The 20,015-nt window shown below is 48.8% G+C and overlaps 3 protein-coding genes across 3 annotated transcripts; 2 read left to right on the top strand and 1 right to left on the bottom strand.

Moving 5' to 3' along the window:
* Positions 1-11,366: 11,366 nt before the first annotated feature.
* CGGC5_v013030 (Bloom syndrome protein-like protein) lies at positions 11,367-16,032 on the bottom strand (the record flags this gene model as incomplete). The annotated part of the gene is made up of 2 exons (XM_066152795.1): positions 11,367-11,684; positions 12,034-16,032. The coding sequence occupies 2 exons, from the start codon at positions 16,030-16,032 to the stop codon at positions 11,367-11,369; spliced, it is 4,317 nt and encodes a 1,438-aa protein (XP_066007966.1).
* Positions 16,033-17,588: 1,556 nt separating this feature from the next.
* On the top strand, positions 17,589-19,260 carry CGGC5_v013029 (Retrotransposon-derived protein PEG10; the record flags this gene model as incomplete). The annotated part of the gene is made up of 2 exons (XM_066152794.1): positions 17,589-19,121; positions 19,192-19,260. The coding sequence occupies 2 exons, from the start codon at positions 17,589-17,591 to the stop codon at positions 19,258-19,260; spliced, it is 1,602 nt and encodes a 533-aa protein (XP_066007847.1).
* A 20-nt stretch (positions 19,261-19,280) lies between these two features.
* CGGC5_v013028 (uncharacterized protein) lies at positions 19,281-20,012 on the top strand (the record flags this gene model as incomplete). Its single annotated transcript, XM_066152793.1, has 2 exons — positions 19,281-19,384; positions 19,445-20,012. The coding sequence occupies 2 exons, from the start codon at positions 19,281-19,283 to the stop codon at positions 20,010-20,012; spliced, it is 672 nt and encodes a 223-aa protein (XP_066007848.1).
* Positions 20,013-20,015: the final 3 nt, after the last annotated feature.

Genomic DNA, 20,015 nt, shown 5'->3' with positions numbered 1-20,015 from the left:
TAACCCTAACCTAACCCTAACCCTAACCCTAACCCTAACCCTAACCCTAACCCTAACCCTAACCCTAACCCTAACCCTAACCCTAACCCTAACCCTAACCCTGTCATTTTCTGGCCCTAACCCTACCCCGATCCGTACGGGGGTGGGGCCGCGTCCGTGCCGTCCCGCCGTCCCCCGTTCCACACCGCCTTTCACCCACCCGGTGGGGCCCGCCTCCGTGCCGCCCCGCCGTCCCGCCTCCGCCTTCGACCTTCGCCCCGTCCATCACACCCATGCGTCTAACGCGTTCCACACCGCCGTCGCCGGCACACGCCTACCCGCCCGTTCCACCCGTCACCCGCCCTCCGCCCTTTACACACCCACATACACCTTTGGTTCCACCACGTCCACCATATTCACCACCTTCACCATATTCACCACCTCCACCATCTTCACCACCTCCACCACCTTCACCACACCACGTCCACCACCTTCACCACACCACCTTCACCACACCACCTTCACCACACCACCTTCACCACACCACCTTCACCACCTTCACCACCTTCACCACCTTCACCACCTTCACCACCTTCACCACCTTCACCACCTTCACCACCTTCACCACCTTCACCACCTCCACTACATGGAACATGGCCGGCCATATACTACCCTCTACCCTGTTGACACTGCCCTCTTTCTCGCCCGTCTACACACCTCATCTACACATCCTCCGTCCCATACCCCATCTACCTATCACCCCTACACACCTGTCTACTGGCCTCTATCTGTCCCTAACCTTGTTCTTTTATTCTATTCCTAACCCTTTCCTTTCATCTATCCCTACCCTTTTTCTTAAATCTATCCCTACCCCTATCCTTTCATCTATCCCTACCCTTTTTCTTAAATCTATCCCTAACCTCTTGCTTGTCTTCCTTGAATATTCCCCTTAACCTTACCCCCGACTATCCCCTTCTGCTCTATATCTAATCTCTTTTCTTAAATCTATCCCTACCCCTCTACTCTTGCTGTAACCCTAACCAACCTTTACTTTCTCTCCATCTCTTCTGTCTATATCTGATCTGCACTTATCATTCGACACCTTTGCCTCGCTCTTTATTCATTTTCCTTACTTCCATCCTCCTCTTAACTCCTCTATCTCTTAACCTGTTTTTGCTTTTGTTTTTTCTTTTGTTTTTTCTTTCTTTTCCTTTCTTTTCCTTTTCTTCTTCTTTCTCTTTGACTGCTATTTCCATTTTCTATTGCTCTACTTGTTTTCAACTTTTGCCCTCCCCTTCATCCTCCTCTAACTAAACCTCCTCCTCACTCTTTCCCTTATATCTATTCTCAATCATCTTTCTCTAAATTCATGCTAAATCCTTCTGTTCTATCTATCACATTTTCTTCATTTTCAATCATCACTATTCCCTCTGCTCTATCTCTGACCCCTTTCTCCTATCTAACCCTGACCTTTTCTTTATTAAATCTATCCCTAACCCCTCTCCTCTTTCTTTTGAATTATAACTATTTCCTTCGGCTCTCTCCCTCTGCCCTATTCCTAACCTTTTTCTTCTCTCTGTCCCTTCCCTCTCACCCTACTTCTTTAATCTTTCTTATCTATCCCTAACCCTTTCCTCTTTTCTGTTCCTGACTACCTCCTCCTGCTCTAACCTTAACCCTTTTATTTTATTTATTTCTGCCTACTCCTCCTCTAGCAATTCTAACCTTCCCTTTGTCCCTTCTGTTTAACTCTTCTGTCCGTATTCAACGTGAACTTACTAATAAACAACTTAACCTGCTATATCACTTGTTTGTCTCCCTCACCTCCCCATCTTAACTTCTCTGTTTTTTCATCTTTTTACCACCTTCACCACACCACCTCCACCATATTCATCACCTTCACCACCTTCACCACATCTACCACATCTACCACCTCCACCACCTTCACCACCTCCACCACCTCTACCACGTCACCTTCACCACACCACATCCACCACCTTCACCACCTCCACCACATGTAACATGGCCGGGCATATACTACCCTCTCACCTATTTCCCACACGCCCTCTGTAAACTTCGCCCTCTGTAAACCCTCTCGACACTGCCCTCTCTCTCTCTCGCCGCTAACCCTACTCTTCACCTCGCCTCTGCATACCTATTTCCCACACTCCCTCTATAACCCCTGTTACCTATCCTTCTCTTCTCACTCTTCCCTCAACCTGTACCCCTAATACCCCTTATTCCCTCTTCTTCTAACCCTTTTCATGATCCCTAAAATCCTCTTCCTCACCCTTCTTATCCCCTTCTTATCACTCTCATTTTACCCTTTTCTTTCTCTATTCATTATAACTTTTACTCTCTCTCTGTTACTATCTTCATGCCCTTATTCTTTTCAAATCTAAATCACTTCAACTGTCTCTCTATCCTATCCCCCTTCCACTTCTTCTTCTTTTACCTTCCTTCGCCTGTTTTTATCTATACTTCATCTTAACCCTAACTCTGCTTTTCCTCTCTTCTTTTCTTCTCTATACCTACACTCTCGCCTCTATCTACTCCCATCTCTCTCTTTCTCTCTAACCCTCACCCTTTCCTTTACTCTGTCCCTCACCCATTCCTTTTCTCTATCCCTAACCTTTTCCTTTACTCTGTCCCTAACCCTTTCCTCTGCTCTGTCCCTAACCTTTTGCTTTCCCCTATCCCTCACCCTTTCCTTTTGCTTTTCCTTATCCCTCACCTTTTGCTTTCCCCTATCCCTCACCCTTTCCTTTTGCTTTTCCTTATCCCTCACCCTTTCCTATTCCCTGACCCTAAAAACCTAACCCTCTTCTCTATCCCTAACCCTTCCCCTTCCTTCTACTTCTATTCACCCTCTTAAATCTTATTGATTTCCTCCTTTCCTATTTCTTACCACTTCCTATCATTCTCTATATTCTTGTCCTCTCTTATCCTCTCTTATCCTCTCTTATACTTTCTCCCAATTACCTTTTCAACCTAACCCTAACTCTATCACCTGTTCAATGCTTCATTCCCCTCACTCCTAACTCCTGCACTTTTATCTAAAACTTCTCTCATCTCTTTCCTATCTTCTCTTTCATTTTCTATTCTTCCTCTCTCCATCCAACTTCAATCCTCTCATCACTCTCTTACCCTAACCCTAAATACTGTTCCTTCTATCTCTACCCTTCCTAACTCCTTCTATACCAACCCTCATTACATATCTTATGAAACCCCCCTACTATATCTATATGCCCCTTACCTTTTGGAATAATCATCTTTCTATTCTTTATTGTCTTTCTTATCATCTCTTTGTCTCTATTTCACTTCTACTGACTATCTGCTTCTTTTACCCTCTACTCTCCCCTTCTTACTTTTCTTCTTCTTTACCCTTTGTTCTTTTCTTTTCCCTACTTATTAACCCTAAAACTCTCTTCTGCCTGTTCTTAACCCTAATATTCTGACATCTGCTATTATTATCCATCTCTTTTCTATTCTATATCTATCCTCCTCCATTCATCCTCATCTATCCCGCCTATTCATCCTATTTCCATCTCTTGTTTTGCCGCCTTCTGCTCTATATATACTCAAATATTCTTCTTATTATATACTCTTTACTCTATACTCTCCTTTATCTGCTGATCGTAAATATCTGCTTGATCCTCTATGCTTCTTCAATCGAACCTCTCCTTCGCTTTACATAACCCTAAAATTCTAACCACTCTCAACGTCAATCTTTCTTTACTTTGGTCTTCTATAATGAAATCTTTGTCTTGATTTCTTTCCATCCATCTCCCTCTGTTTAAACCTTACCCTCTTCACTCTTGCTATCTCTGACCTCTGTTCTCTATCCATTTCTCGCTTTTTCTCTCTATTTATTTTTAACTAATAACCTCTTATTCACCTCCAATATTTCCCTTTTGTTTCATTCATCTCTTTCTCTCTTATCTCCTCTTTCTCTTCTTAACTATTCTTCTGTTTTCTTATCTAACTCTAACCCCCTCTTCTGTTATGATCTTCCTTTTCTTTATCTCTCTTGTCCGCCTGTAACCTGAACCTAACCCTAAAACCTTTGCCTCGCTCTCTCTTTATTTATTGTTCTATCTATCAATTGTTTTTTGCTTTCGTTTCGCGTCCTTCATTGAATGCGGCTTTCAATTTCCTAAATAATAAAATGACTTTATGCTAAAAACGCGTTCTATGTATGCATTTCTATACTTGCTGTGTCTCTTGATACCTCTCTCTCTCTCTTGCTTGTATACTATTCTCTTACTGCTGTATATATTATGGTCCCTGATCTTTAAATATGTCTTTAACCCTTTTCACTTCTTAATTTATATTCACTCTTAACTATCTTTGTCTGAAATAACCTTCAATCTTCCTCTTTTATCCTCAATATCTACTTTATATCTACTTATGACGAATACCCTTCTGCCCTAACACTGACCTGTTTTCTTTAAATCTAACCCTCACCCTTGTCTTTTATCTATCCCTGACCCTTTTCTTTTATCTATCCCTGACCCTTCTCTTTCATCTATCCCTAACCTTTTTCTTCCATCTATCCCTAACCTTTTTCTTTCATCTGTCCCTAACCCTTTCCTTTGCTCTAACCCTGACCCTTTCCTTTTCTCTAACCCTCACCCTTTCCCTTCTTCTACTTCTATTTATTTTCTATCTTACTACCTGCTACTACTTTCCTCCATCTTCCATACTCCTCCACTCTCTTATACCTTCTCTCATTCACCCCTTTAACTATTTCCCCTTCTATTACCTGTTAAACCCTTCATTGCCTTCACTCTATACTCCCTCTTTTTCACCATCTTCCTCTCTACTTTCTCCTCCTTATTTCTCTATCTAACCTTAACTCTATACTCTTTCTATCTTTTTCTATCTCTTTATCACTTATCTTATACTTTCTCTCCTTCTATACCCTATTACACTGCTGACGTTATCTACATCTTCTTTACCTTTTGGAATAACTATTCTTCTATTCCCTATTATATCTAAAATTTCCTTTTATCTTGATTTTACTCTTACTTGCTATGTAACCCTGAATCCTATACTCTCTTTCCTTTTACTTTTACTTTCTCTACCTATTATCTCTGGCCTCTTCTATTTGGTCTTAACCCCAATATCCTGACCCTAACTAATTTCTCATTCTTCCTTTATTATGCCAACTACCCCCTACTATACTTCATATGCTTTTTATTATTATCTTCTCTATTCTATATCCCTCTTTTTCTCTGCTATTCGGCTTACGCTTACCTTTTGTATTTACTGTCTCATGATCCGCCCCTTTTATATCTTATATTTATACGTTTCTTTCAATACTTTTATATCTGACGTGGTAATCAACCCTGTTTATATTCTTTGTTTTGCGGTGTTTTTATCTATATGTACCTCAATCCTCCCTTAACTGTAATCTATTACTTTCATCTATGTGTACTAAAACATCCCCTTTACTATAAACTATCTACTTTACACTCTCTTTGATCTACTTATTTTGTACTTCTGTCTTATCCTCTTCCTCCTCTATGATGTGTACGAACTGAATGCTGTTTCACCTTGTGGAAATGCTTCTAACCTGACTGTTTACTGTATTACCCTGTTATGTATGTATACCTTGTTTTCCTGCTCTTTTGACTTGACCTCCCCGCCCTTTCCCTGCCCTTTTTCTTTTAACTGTTACTAATCTTTTCCCTCCATCTATCCCGAACCTGTTTGTTTGATTTTATCTCTAACCCTAACTCTGTCCGCCCCTGCCTATTTCATTCTATGTGTCCCTAACCTTTTATTTCTCATCTATCCCTTACCTGTATTTCTATCTTCTTTCTCTATCCCTAACCCTTTTCCTTTCTCTATCCCTAACCTTTTCCCTTCATCTGTCCCTAACCTTTTCCTTTCATCTGTCCCCAACCCTTTGCTTTTATCTACCCCTAACTATCTCCTTCTGCTCTATATCTTACCTTTTTCTTACATCTATCTCCACCCCTGTCCCCCCTGCCACCAACCTGACCTTTTATCTCTACTTTCTCCTCATCCCTCCTGCCTATATCGAACCTGAACTTGTCATTTAATCCCTTTTCCTCCTTCTTTGTTCCTTTTTTTGCTTATCCTTATCCCTTTCCCCCTCTCAACTCCTCCACCTATTAACCTGTTTTTCTTTCTTCTTTTCTTTTTGATTTTATTTTTCCCTTTTCCTTTTTTTTGCTTTCCTTAACTCCTATCCCTATCTTCTAAACCATAAAACCGCCCCTCTCTCTGAAATATACTCCCTAACCCTAACACCTGCCTCTCTTGCTTCCATCCTATTCTCCTACTCTTATATGTCTTATGCGTTTTGCTGTGTAATTATGTCTGCGTATACTATACTATTTACTTTGTCATTTTAACCACTTTATTTCTTCTCAACCTTTGCCCTCTTCCTTACTCTTTCCCTTATGTTCATTCTAAACCATCTTTATCCCTCTGGATTGACGCTAAATACGTCTGTTCTATCCTTAACGTTTTCTTCATATCTAACCCTAACTATCCCCTCTGCTCTATCCCTAACCTTTTCCCTTCATCTGTCCCTAACCTTGTTCTTTTCTCCGTCCTTAACCCTGTCCCTCTATTATAACCCTGACCTTCTATCTCTTTCTTCTGCATCTATCCCTAACCCTTTGCTTTTATCTTTCTTGAACCTTTGTCTTATCTCTACTTTTTCTCTAACTCTTCTGTCCATATTTGACGTGAACTTATCATGTAATCACTTTGCTTCCTTCTTTGTTTATTATTTTGCTTCCTTCCTTCCTCCTCTTAACTCTTCTACCTGTTAACCTGTTTTCGTTCTGCTTTTGTTTCTTTCTTTTCCTCTTCCTTTTTGACTGCTATTTCTATTTTCTATTGCTTTGTTTGTTTTGAACTTTTGCCCTTCTCCTTATGCTCCTTTGACTGAACCTCTTCCTTACTCTTTCCCTTATATTTATTATGAATCACCTTTCTCTGAATGAACGCTAAATACTTCTGTTCTATCTTTACCATTTCCTTTGTACTTGATCACTACTATTTCCTCTGCTCTATTTTAACCTTTTCCTCTTTCTTTTTTCTATCTAACCCTAAACCTTTTCCCTCTACCTATCCCTAATCCCTCTTCTCTTTATATTTAATTATAACTCTTTCCTTCTGCTCTCTCCCTCTACGCTTATAACCCTAACCTTTTGTTTCCAATCTTTCTCGTCTATCCCTGACCTCTCCTCTTATCTGTTCCTGACGACCTCTATCTGGATTAACGCTAAATACTTCTCTTCCATCTGTAACGTTTTCTTTCCATTTCATTCTCACCGCTCCCTCCGCTCCATCTCTACCCTTTTCCTCCTATCTATCCCTAACCTTTCCCCCCTATTTATCTCCTCTCCTGTCCTCTTTATATTGAATTGTGACTGTTTCCTTCTGCTCTCACCCTTAACCCCAAAAAAACCCTAACCTTTTGTCTCTCATCTTTCTTATGAATCCCTATCCTTTCTCTCTGCCCTATCCCTAACCTTTCTTCCCCATCTGTCCCTTCCCTATACCCCTCTCCTCTTCATATTCAATTATAACCCTAACCCTTCTGCTCCCCCCCTCTATTTTTATAACCCCAACCTTTTTCTTTTCTCTATCCCCTCCCCAATCCCTCTACTTTTTTAACCCTAACCATTTGTTTCTAATTTTCCTTGTCTATCTCTAACCTTTTCCTCTTACCTATTCCGACTTGCTTCCTCCTGCCCCAACCTTAACCCTTTTCTTTTACCTATTTCTACCTACTCCTTCTATAACAACTCTAACCTTCCCTTTCTCCCTTTTGCTTAACTCTTCTGTCTGTATTCAAACGTGAACTTACGAATAAATAACCTAACCTGCTATATCACTTGCCTCTCTCACTCACCTCATCATCTTAACTTCTTTGTGAATTGATCTTTTTTGCTCCCTACCTCTCTCTACCTTATTTCCTCTCTTCTAAAATTCCTTCTGACCCGTATCTCTGAAACCTTCCCTTATCATCCCTTATTCTCTTCCCCCTCATCGCTATCTCTACTACTCCTGTATCATTATCGTCTTACCCCTAAACTCCGTTATCTTCCGACGCATTCTACATAACCTCTGTTGTCTTCATCCCTCTGTTCACCGTTGAATTTCCTTTCCTCTCTTAATATCTGCCTTCACCCTAAACTCTATTATTCCCCTCACTCCACTTGTCCTAAACTCTTTTGACTGGAACTCTTTGCCTACCCTTTCCCTTGTACTAACCCAAACCGACTCTCATCTGAATGAACCCTCCAAATTCGCCTCTTATCCTCGACCTTTTCTTCCCATCTATTCCCTACTATTCCCCTCTGCCCTGTCCACACCCTTTTTCCTTCATCTATCCCTTCCCTTTTTCTTTTATCTGACCCTGACCCTTTTCTCTCACCTATCCCTAACCTTTTCAACCCTCTGTCCCGACCCCTCTCCCTCGTCTGTTCCTGACCATCTCCTCTAACCCTAAACCCCCACCTTTGTCTCTCCTCCATCCCCGACTCGCTCCTCCTGCGATAACCCCTACCTCCCCTCCCCTCTTTCTCTAACCCCCCCTGTTTATGTTGGACTTGGACTTGTGAATAAATTACCTTACCCGCTGAATGAATCATTCCTCTCACTTACTTCCCCGTCTTACCTACCCTGGCAACTGAACCCTTTTGGTTTTTGTTTTTTCTGTTTCTTTGTTTTGGCTTTTTTTTCTTTTCCCCTACTAACCCTCTCCATCTCCACATCCTTTCCTCCATCCCAAAACTCCTTCTGCCTGGCGACCCTGACCCGAAAAATATCCTTCATTCTCTCCCTCCTCCTCCCCTTCTTCTCCTCCCACTCTATCCTTAACCCTCTGCCCTGTTTTTCCATCTCGTCCCTCAACCTCTACTCCTAATATCCTTGTTGGGCTGTTCAATGCCCTAACTTGCCCTTTCATCTGTCCCTAACTACCTTCTTTCGCCTGTCCCTAACCTTTTCTCTCATCTGTCCCTAACCTTTTCCCTCCATCTATCCCTAACCTTCTTTTTTATCTACCTCTAATTATCCCCTTCTGCCCTGCTCCTAACCTTTTTCTTTCATCTGCCCCTTCTCTCTCCCTCTACCGTCATAACCCTGACCTTCTGTTTCCTAATAACCTTAAAATCTATCCCTAACCCTTTCCTCTTATCTATCCCTGACTACCTCCTCCTGCTCTGACCTTGACCTGTTTCTTTTGTCCGTCTCTACCTGCCCCTCTTGCGATAATCCTACCCTTCTCTCTCTCTCCTCTTTCTTTAACTCTTCCGTCCATGTTGAACGTAAACTTACCAATATATAACGTGACCTGCTATATGTAACTTCTTTGTCTTGCTCATCTCCTCGTCTTAACTGCTCTGTGTTTATTCATGACCCTAAAAACCTCCCTCTCTCCACTTGATTTCCTCCGTTCTAAAATCACTTCTGACTGGCTACTCTGAAACCTTCCTTCGTAACCCAAATTCTCTTCCCCCTCCTCGCTATCCCTGCTACTCCTATGTCATTATGGTCTTCATCTGTGGACTCCCTTATCTGCGTCGTCTTTATCCCTTCATTCACTGTTGAAATTCCTTTCTTCTGATGCTACCTCCATCATCTCACTCCTTCTTTCTTAACTTTGTACCTGCTTCACCCTATTACTCTACCTTTTATTTAACCCTGGCTTATTATCCAACTGTGGAAATTGTGAACTGTACTTCCACCCTAACCCTAAAATCTTATACCGCTATTCTGGCTGTCCTGTATTATGTAACCTTGATATGTATCTCCTAACCCTTTTTACCTGCTTGGTCTCTCTTGCTCTGTTGGACCTCTTGCTCTCCCTCCTACTCTCTCCTTCTGCCTGCCTCTGGACTTTTCAACTCTCCCGTCAATCTTCTTTCTTCACCTCCTGTGTAACATTAAACCTTGTGATGTGGAAATGCCTTATACTTTGTTCTGCTTATCTTTCTACTGTTATTATATGCTGTGTGTCGTGGTATCATGAACCCTTCATCATATGTGGACTATATATTCTCTTTGCTGCCTGTGTTTTCTGATATAACCCTAACCTGCCTATCATTCTCTTAATAACTATCATAACCTTGAAATGCGCATCAAAAATCGACCTTTGAACTATACTATTATTATTCTATTTTGACGTCCTCTCTGGCTTGGTATTGCTTCTTCTGAACCTTATGTTAAATTATATATATACTGATTTTGCTCTTTTCCTTTTGAATATCGCCTTACTGATGATTTTGTATACAACTGTGCATCTTTTGATAATATCCTAACCTAAATTTCCTCTTATTACTCTGTTATATTCAATCTTCTTTTGGCATTATACTGATGTCCCTGTTGTATTTCCCGGATGATTATGATTATCTTGGCTTTTGTGCTTATACGCTTATCGTTATGTGATTGTATATATAACTATACAATCTGACGATCTTCAATGTATAACCCTGACTTGGATGGTTATCTCCATCTATCCTACCTTAACTTACTTATACTACGTTCTATATATGTGTGGATGTTCTGTCTCTTTGCTCCTTCTTATTGGTATGCCTCTGCCCTCATTCTGTTTGATATATCGTCTGCATCTGCTCTCAACCTCCTATCCTCTACCTTTATGTCTTTCTCCTCTTTCCTTTCTCTTCTCCTTTTCATTTTGTTGTTTTTTCTTATACTCTATATATCTGGTATATATACACTGTGTCATCTTCCTTCTTTGTGATGTGTACGAACTGAATGCTATTTAACCTTTGGAAAATGCTTTGAACCCGGCTGTGCACTTTATTGCCCTATTACGTACGTACACTACATTTTTCCGCTCTTTTGACTGACATCTCTGCGCTGTCCTTGACCCTTTTCTTCCATCTATCCCTAACCTTTTCCTTCGTCTATGACTCTGACCTTTTTCCCTTCTTTTAACCCTGCTCTATCTACTTACGCCTCATATATCTACTTATTGATAAATAAATCTCCCTCCTTCTTTACTAACTTGTTGTGTTTATTTCCGTTTCCTTAGTGATTTCCCCGTCTCTTTACTAACTCTGAATTTCCTTATCCACACTCTCTCCTCTCTGTGAATCCCCGTTCTGCCTTATTGACTGAAATCTTCCTTCATCGCCCTCCATCGACCTCCATCGACCTTCATCGATCCCTATCGTCCTCTGTTGTCCTCTATCTTCTTTTCAACTTACTATCTATTTCTGCCCTCACTTGTTATGCGAACTTATCCTGTGTGAAAACGTTTGATATTCCGTTTGCTATTCTGCTTCCCTGCTCTACTTCTCTACCCCTTACTGTCTAACTACAATACTCTTATATACTACCCTTACTCGCCGGCTTTACCCTGCCCCCTCTCATCCGTCTGCTACGCCCTCCACTGCCCTCTGCCACAACTGACTCGTCAAACGGCACAACTTGCTTGACTGCACCCCTCCCCATTGGATCATCTGCCCTAACCACTCGTACACCTCCTTCTCGCTTGACGCCCACTCCTCTAAACCGTCCGCCCTACGCATCGCCCTCACCGTCTCCTCGTACACCCTCGACCCTACACCGATTGTTGCGACGGCGAACATCGCAACCATCAACCCTTGGTACTGGCATGAACCGCCCTCGACCTCCCTGAACCGCCCGCCGTCCTCGCCCAACGGCTCCCATCGCTGACACCAACCCTGCGGCAACCCGCAATGGAAACAACTGCTGAAATTCTCCATCCTCCGTCCGTCGAACATGGCCTCCTCCATCTGCCTCCTGTACTGCGCCGTCCACCCCCACGCCTGTTCCCCGCGGCCTGGGCAATCGTCCAACGTGTGCCCGTCGCTCTCTCTCCGGCGTATCCCGCAATACGTGCACCGTCCCGCCCATCGCGCCAACTGCTGCTTGAACGTCTCCCCCGTCATCTGCCCACATCACCTCCGACGCCCTCTGCTGGCACATGTCGCATGCCTCTTCACCCTCCTCGCATCCTGAACGGTCCGTCCGCCCGTCCATGACCTCGTCCAACACGATCCGCCGGCATACCTCTCCCCTGATGTATATCCTCGTCGACACCTCCCATCCCCCTCCGGCTGCCCTCCCATCTTTCGCTGCCTCCCCTGCCTCCTTCTCTTTCTCCTCCTCCTCCACGGCTGCCCTACTGCATATAACAACCGACCGGCTTGGCTGGCCGTCTCGCCCGGCACGCCCGCTCTCCTGGACGAAATCCCGTAACCGCCGCGGCATGCCCGCGTGGACCACCAACCGCACGTCCGGCACGTCGATGCCTAACCCCAACGCGTTCGTCGCCACGATGACGCCCCCATCGGCGCCGTCGCCCCTCCTCCACGCCTCCAACCTCGACGCCTTGTCCTCCGTGCTGCCGATGCTGCTGTGGAACGCCGCGCACCCCAACGCCTCGGCCATCCGCTCGACGCCCTCGATCGTGCTGCTGTACACCACCGCCTTGCCGCGTGGCTGCTGCCGCAACCAATCCCTGACCTCCTGGCAACCGCGCTCCTCTACGGCGCTCAACTCGCCGTCCTCACCCTCCCGACCTGACCATAACCCTAACCCTGACTTTGCCCGGCGGCTGCGGCTTGCCGCCCCACGACCACGACCACGACCACGACCCCCTGACCCTGACGCAACGACGACAACCCCATACCCGATATTCCTCCGCGTCGTCGCCTCGCGGAACACCCGCACCCGCTCCGGCCGGATCCCCGTCACGGCGAAAAACTCCCGCTCCTCCGCCGGCGGCAACGTCGCCGTCAAACACACCAACTGCGCCCCGAACTCCTGCACCGTCCGCCCCAACGCCCGCAACGCCGGCCGGAACCCCCTCGACCCGTCCAACACGACGTGGCACTCGTCCAACACCACCCGGTCCAACTGCTGCCGCCGCTGCAACCGCCCGACGAAATCCCGGAATCCCTGCGTGACGGCCGACTCGGGCGTCACGAACACCACCGTTGCTGCCGCCGTGTTGGCCCGCCCGCCGCCGCGCCACGTCGTCGACGCCAACCCCGACCTCGAACACCGCGCGTCCATGTCGGTGCGCAACGCCACCAACGGCGTCACGACTATCGTCACCCCATCTGGCGCGCAATACGCCGGCAACATGAACGACAAACTCTTGCCGCCGCCCGTGCCCGTCACCTGCACGATCGGGTCGTCGCCGCGCATGATCGACCGGATCACCCGCTCCTGCTGGCCGCGGAACGCCGCCTGCGGGTCCCCCATCATCTGCCGCAACTGCCCGGCGGCGTTGGCCAACTGCAACCGCGTGAACCGCCGCCGCCGCTGCCCCTCGAACTCCTCGTCCGCCGCCGTCCGCCGCCGCTTGCTGGGTGCCCCGCCGCCCCGGTCCTCCGCCCCGAACCCCAACAAACGGTGCCACTGCCGGCTGACGGCCCGGAACCTGTCCCGCAATGCCGCCGTGCCGAACGGTGCCTCCTGGTACAACCGCCCGTATATCATCCCCGCCACGTGCGTGCCGTGCCCGGCCTGCAAATCCAATGCGCTGTCCTCAACCCCCACGTCGTCGTCGTCGTTGTCGTTGGTTTTGTCGTCTGCCCGCCCGAACGCCTCGTTCAAATACCGGTTGGCGATGGCGACGGCCATGTGCCGCCACCCGCTGATGTTGATCTTGCTGCCGACCAACCGCTCGCTGTGCTGCTGCATGATCCGCCTTGCCTTGTCTGACGTCCACAACCGTTCGTCCGTCCACGGCGCCCGGCCGGGGGTGGCGTTGGCGCTCTCGTCTGTGATGGTGTTGTCACGGGCGTCGTCTGTGATGGTGTTGTCACGGGCGTCGTCTGTGATGGTGTTGTCACGGGCGTCGTCGTCCTCGGTGTTGTCACGGGCGTCGTCGTCCTCGGTGTTGTCACGGGCGTCGTTGTCCTTGGTGTTATTGCGGCGCTCGTCGCCCCTGGTGTTATCACGGCTCGCCTCGCCCGCCGCCCTGCCCCTTACAACCACGTCGTCCGCCCATAAAAATGCGCTCTTCCGGTCCGTCTGATGGATGATGCCTCCTACCTGCTGCCAAAACGGCAACACCAACCATAAATACCACACCAACAACTCGCCGACCTCGCGCGGCAAATACCGGTGTATCACCTTGGCCGTCCCCGTCTGGCGGTAATTCTTATGATACGACGTGACGAAACAAATCATGCTGTCGTGTGCAAACACGTTCCTGACCCCGCCGTTGGCCGTGTTGCTGTGTCTGATGCCTGCTAACTCGGGCGCCCGCGCCGGCTGCCCTGCCACCATGTGCATCAACATCCACAACCGCTCCCGGAACGATTCCAACGCCTGTCTGTATGCCTGCACCGTCCTCTCGCGATATGGGTGGTGACTATTGCTGCGGTTGGACGTGGCCTCCTCCGTCCTCTCGCGGTACGGGTGGTGACTATTGCTGTGGTTGGACGTGGCCTCCTCCGCCTCTCCTGCTGCTGCTGCTGCTGCTGCTGCTGCCGTCCCTCGCGTCGGGTCTAACCACGCCCGCCGCCGTGCCTCCGACTCTGCGATGCGCCGTGCGATCCACCCCTTCCCCTTGCCCACCCACGCCTCGTTGCGGTCGTCGTGTAAAAACGAATACCCCGGCCGGTCCTGGCTGTGGTCGTCGTGCATGCTGTCCCACCTGATGGCGGGCAACGCTGCTGCCAACGCTGATCGGCCTCCATACCCATCGCCATGCTCATCGCCGTGCTCATTATCCCTGTCCCCATGCCCATCCACCACCGCCAACTGCGCCAACAACGACCGCGCCTCCTGCGCTAACCCGTGGAACATCTCGGCCAACTCGCATACCCGCACCTGCACCCGTCGGAACGATATCCGGTCGCCGCTCCAATCCACCATCCCCGGCGCCACCGTGTTGAACCGGATGTGCATCCCGTACGTCCGCGCATCGTAAATCCAATTCATCACCCGGGGCTCGTCGTCCGGCCGCCCGGGCATCCGCGTCATGAACCGCCGCACCTTGTCGCGCACCAAATGGAACACGCTGCTGGCCTCCTCGTACGCCGCCTCGGCCCCTTTGGTCGCCGTCAACTCCGCCACCTCGTCCTGCCGCTCCAACCACGCCTGGTATACGACGAACATCTTGGCCACCTTGATCACGGCCGAATAATTCGTCGTGTACTCCGTCGCCTGGTGCCAACCGCCGTCCTCGCGGATGCCCAACACCGCCAACGCGCCGATCATCGCGCTCTCCTTCTGGCTCTGCTTGTACGGGTCCTCGATGATGGCGATAATGGCGTCTAAACACATCCTCTCGACCTCCTCCGCCTGCGCGGCCTCCCTGCTGCCGACGTCCGCCTCGACACGGCTGGTGAACGCATCCCACAATGACCCCTGCCGCATGGTGAACCGGTACGGCGGCCGCTCGCGCTCCGGCCACTCGTCCATGCGGAACAATATGCTCACCATCTTACGCCAAACCTCCTTGTACCGCTGCCACGTGTCGTCCTCCATGCGGTTGTCGAACGGCCGCACTGGCTTCTGGCTGATCTCCTTCCGCTCCGCCTCAAACAACACATCATGCCCGACCTTGTGCGGTGCTGCTGTTGCGCGTGCCTTGTCCGCGACGCTGTTGAACACGGCCCACACGAACCGGAACGTCTCCTCGCCGTCCTCGATCGGTCGCGTGGCCTCCTGTAACTGCGTCTTGTTCAACCCTTCCAAATCCCTCGTCCACCCGACGCGGTACAACCACCCGTTCGGCTCCAACTTTTCGTCTACTATACTAACCTCCTCGCGCGCGTCGGCCTCGAACCGCTTCTCTTGGTTCTCGTGCAACGCGACGAACCACGCTGTGTCGTCCGTCCCCGGCCCCGATGGCTCGCTTTGAACGGCCACCCCTAACCCCCGCCCGACCTCGAACCATCCGCTCGCGGCCCGTGTTAAAAAAAAACGCTGGCATGGCACGCCTGTCGTCCACGGTAAATCTCTGACGGCCGTGGCTTTCTTGCGCACGTTGCCCCCCTTCTGCCAATCATTCGCCCACCTGTGTTCTGCCCGGCAATGCTCCTGCATGTTTCGCACGCGGCGGCACACATAACGGCACGCGTGGCAACGCAAACCGTCCGCCCGGGGCGGTGCGATATGGGCAACTGGCTCGACCGTGGGGTCTGGGTATTGAAACGACTGTAAATCGGCCTGGCTGCGGATGATGCCGGGAATGTCGCCGACTAATCCGGCGACCCTGCTCCTGGCCTCGGCGGGGATTGACCGATGGTGATTGCGTAAATGTGCTGTGACTTCGTTGGCTACGACTGCATACTTACATAACGTGCATATCAAAATGGAATACTGCGTGTCGTGAACGAATGGCTCCATCTTTGGCTATATGTATTGGTTACTTTCTTCTATCTACTGTTTCTGACTGATTCCTCCTGTCCTCTCTTTATAAACTCACCTTCCTGCCCCTTAATTCCATATACTTTCTCCTTGATCTACTTTCCTCCCTGCTTACGTTCCATCGCTCGGTCGGGCTTTCTGGCCTGGCTGGTGGCCCTGTTATGTGATTGGCTGGTTAATGCGGGGATCGGGACGACATCACAAAAATATCTACTACCCTATTTCCCTATTTCTGGACTCAAATGGCGAAACAAAACACTGAAAACTGGATTCCCGTAATGACCCGGTTTGTGGCTTCAATTGCATGCTACTTTTGTCTATTTTACTCTGGGGAATCTCTACGGCTTTGTACCCCCTCTACGTGCCGGCTTTGACCCCCCCTCTCCCTGGCCCCACTTTCAATTCTGGTGGTGGCCACAACGGCTTTGACTTCAAGCCATCGCCCACGTAATGGCAGGGTTAGGGTTAGGGTCAGGGTTCTCTTTCGGAACGCGTCGAGATTTCAATTGAAGGTGGAGACACTGAAGTCAATGCCGGCCAATCAGAGGACCCAGGGAACGCGTCGAGATTTCCAAGTCGGGCAGGGGGTGGCAAGCGGGGCTCCGGACAAGTCGGGTGTTACGACCCGTTATGCATGGATAACAGTTAACCGACCCACTCGGGCGTCGGGCGGCTAGGACAGGACATTTGTACTATGCAGGATCACGGGAACAACAGGGACTCACTCAGGAACGGAAGAACTATGGTACAGGTCACGTGATGATAAGGAATGAGCATAGATAAGGGACCCACAATGAGCGCTCAGTGGAGACTAGAATGAGCGCTCATCCCACTCTAGAATGAGCGCTCATAGTGACAAGGGGCACAGCGCTCATGAACAAGCAGAACTGTTCATATAAGACTTATATATATAGTATGACCCTGAGCCTGGCTCATGGTCAGACTTCCATAGCTCTTCAGCAATCAACTTAGTATTCATCCTCACGGATACTCTCAGCTTACCTTCACTGCGAATTACTTGTTGAGCCTAAGACTGATCACCTTAGCCTCTGACGACCGATCTACTATCAGCCTACGACCTACGACTCAGACCACGACCTCAGTGAACTGTTATAACGTGTCAATCCCCAGCTTCTGTTAGCAGACCCTACTGTCGGATAGCTGACCGTAACACTTTGATTGCTCCTGTTCAGTAAGTTGACCATTGACACCTACTAACAGTACAGACAAGAATGTCTTCACGCGCCTCCGCCAAGTCACCCACTCCGGGAAGCTCTTCTTCCTCCAAACAGCCTGTCAAGAGCCTGGCTGAGGAACTCGAGGGAGCTCCGATGGCAGTGGACTCGGACGACGAAGTCACCCTCAAAAAGGAAACCTACGACAAGCTTCGAGCCCGAGTCAAGAAAGGAGACGACGACATTGCTAAGGTCCAGGCCATGTACAACGAAACCGCCAACGAACTCCAGGGCCTCAAACAGATGATCCAGGAGCTCGGCAACGGACCCCAGAGACTTACGGACCTCGAAAACGGAATCGCTCGCCTAGGAGGACAAGGCAGCAACCCTCTCATACAGGAACTACAGAACGAAGTCAACACCCTTCGGGCCGCTGCCAACATCGTCACTACCCCCACTGGAGGACGACAGAAACTCAAGCTCAGTGCCCCTATCACCTACGACGGCACCCCTGGACAACTCAAGTCATTCCTGATCCAAGTCAAGAACTACCAAAACTTCCACCATGGAGACTTCACCAGTCAAACCGAGAAAGTCGTCCATGCCGCCACTTACCTACGAGGACGAGCCCTCAAATGGTTTGAACCCATCCAGGAAGAATTCCTCAAGTACGAAACCCTGGACGAGTGCTCCACCGAGACCCGAGACATCTACAGCAGTTTTCAGGGATTCGAAGATGCCCTACGATCTCTCTTCCAGGACCCCGATGAAAAGCGACAAGCTGAAAGAGATCTCGCACAACTGCGACAGACTAAGTCAACCAAGGAGTACGCCGCCATGTTCAGACAGCTCAGCATTCAGCTCGACCTCACCGAGGAAACCAAGATCTTCATGTTCTATCAGGGACTTAAAGACGAAGTCAAGGACGAAATCGTCAAGATCGATCGCCCCGAAGACTTCCTTCAGTATGCCGACCTCGCAATCAAGATCGACAACAGGCTATTCGAACGACGCAAAGAAAAGGGCGAAAAACGACAAGGACCCAACACGGGACGCAAGTACCAGTGGCAACCCCAGCACAAGTTCAACAACCAGCGGAACGACAACAGACCCCGCAGCAACTGGAACAACAATCGACAAAGCACCGCTTACGGACAACACAGCGGACCCATGGATCTTAGCATGATGACTAAACCCAACGACAGGAAGCCTTGGAACCCCAAGTGCTACAACTGCAACAAGCAAGGCCACATCGCCAAAGACTGCAGACAACCCAAGAAACTTCCCTGGAAACCAGTAGCCGAACGACCTCGACAAGTCAACACGATTGCAAAAGCCTCACATGCATCCCAATCTTGGACCGGATGCTACGACGATGACTGCCGAATCCACCTCGAAGACAAAGAAATGTCAGGACACTACCCAAGGGACAGCAACCCTGGACGATCCGGATACGACATGAGTGCCCCGGATACTCGCCCCAGAACCCTGGCAATGATGCATTCCAGCAACAGCAGAGTTGCCAGAAAACCAGTTGAACAACTCAACGAGATGCTACGAATCCAGCGACTAGAACCAATCACCTCACATGTGAATAACCAACAGTCCCGCCACGAAGAACAACAAATCCAGAGAGAAATGGAACTAATCCAGCAGGAAGATGCCCGACAAACGCATCTACGCCAACAAGAATCAGAGGAAGAACCAGAACATCAGCATGATCCTCTGACGGAACAACAACTTCTCAGTATGACCAGCAACTGGACTTTTGGAGAAGGCGAAAGCTCACCCTATGACTCGGACGAACCTCGCGACGTTGCCCGACAACGTACTCAGACAGAGATTACCTATGGGTTCACCCCCAGTGTGGACGACTCTAGCTCTGAAGAGGAACCTGACGACCAGGAAAACAGAATCAAGCAACTCCTGAAGTACCAGGAAATCGACATGCTTCAAGACAAGCAACATCGCCACTTTTACGGCACCTCGGCAAATCAGCGAGATCGGGACTACACCCCTCAGCTACACACGGAAGACCACCCCGCGCTGAGAAGCAACCACCGACTTCACCAAACCCTCTTCTGGCCCCAGTGTTTCCACGACAGATGCAAAGAACACATGGGAGAAAAGCACGACTACCAATTCTACCCCAGAAGACACAACGACGAGCCCATCCGCGAGATTTACTCGACATCCGCCATGATCGGATGGACCATGGTACTGTTTGAAGATAACCTCGCAGTCTTCAGACCCAGCCCTCAGTTTCCTATGAGACGTCAACATGACAACGACATGAAGTGGGACGAATGCCAACAAGACGAATGCCAGGTTCACTACCAAGAAAAGGCACGCGCCTGGAGAGTCATGAAGAACGGACCCAGACCTCCACAAGTCAAGATCCGCGAGAACAGCCTCACAAAAGCACGACGGGAAGGAAAGCAAATCACCTACCCAGGACACTCAGAGCAGTCAAAAAACTAGACT

Source organism: Colletotrichum fructicola (assembly GCF_000319635.2).
Source record: "Colletotrichum fructicola Nara gc5 chromosome Unknown KSG_Nara_v1_contig07, whole genome shotgun sequence".
Taxonomy (NCBI): domain Eukaryota; kingdom Fungi; phylum Ascomycota; class Sordariomycetes; order Glomerellales; family Glomerellaceae; genus Colletotrichum; species Colletotrichum fructicola.
Note: the sequence above shows the minus strand (reverse complement) of the source record. Positions and strands in the feature narration are given on the sequence as shown.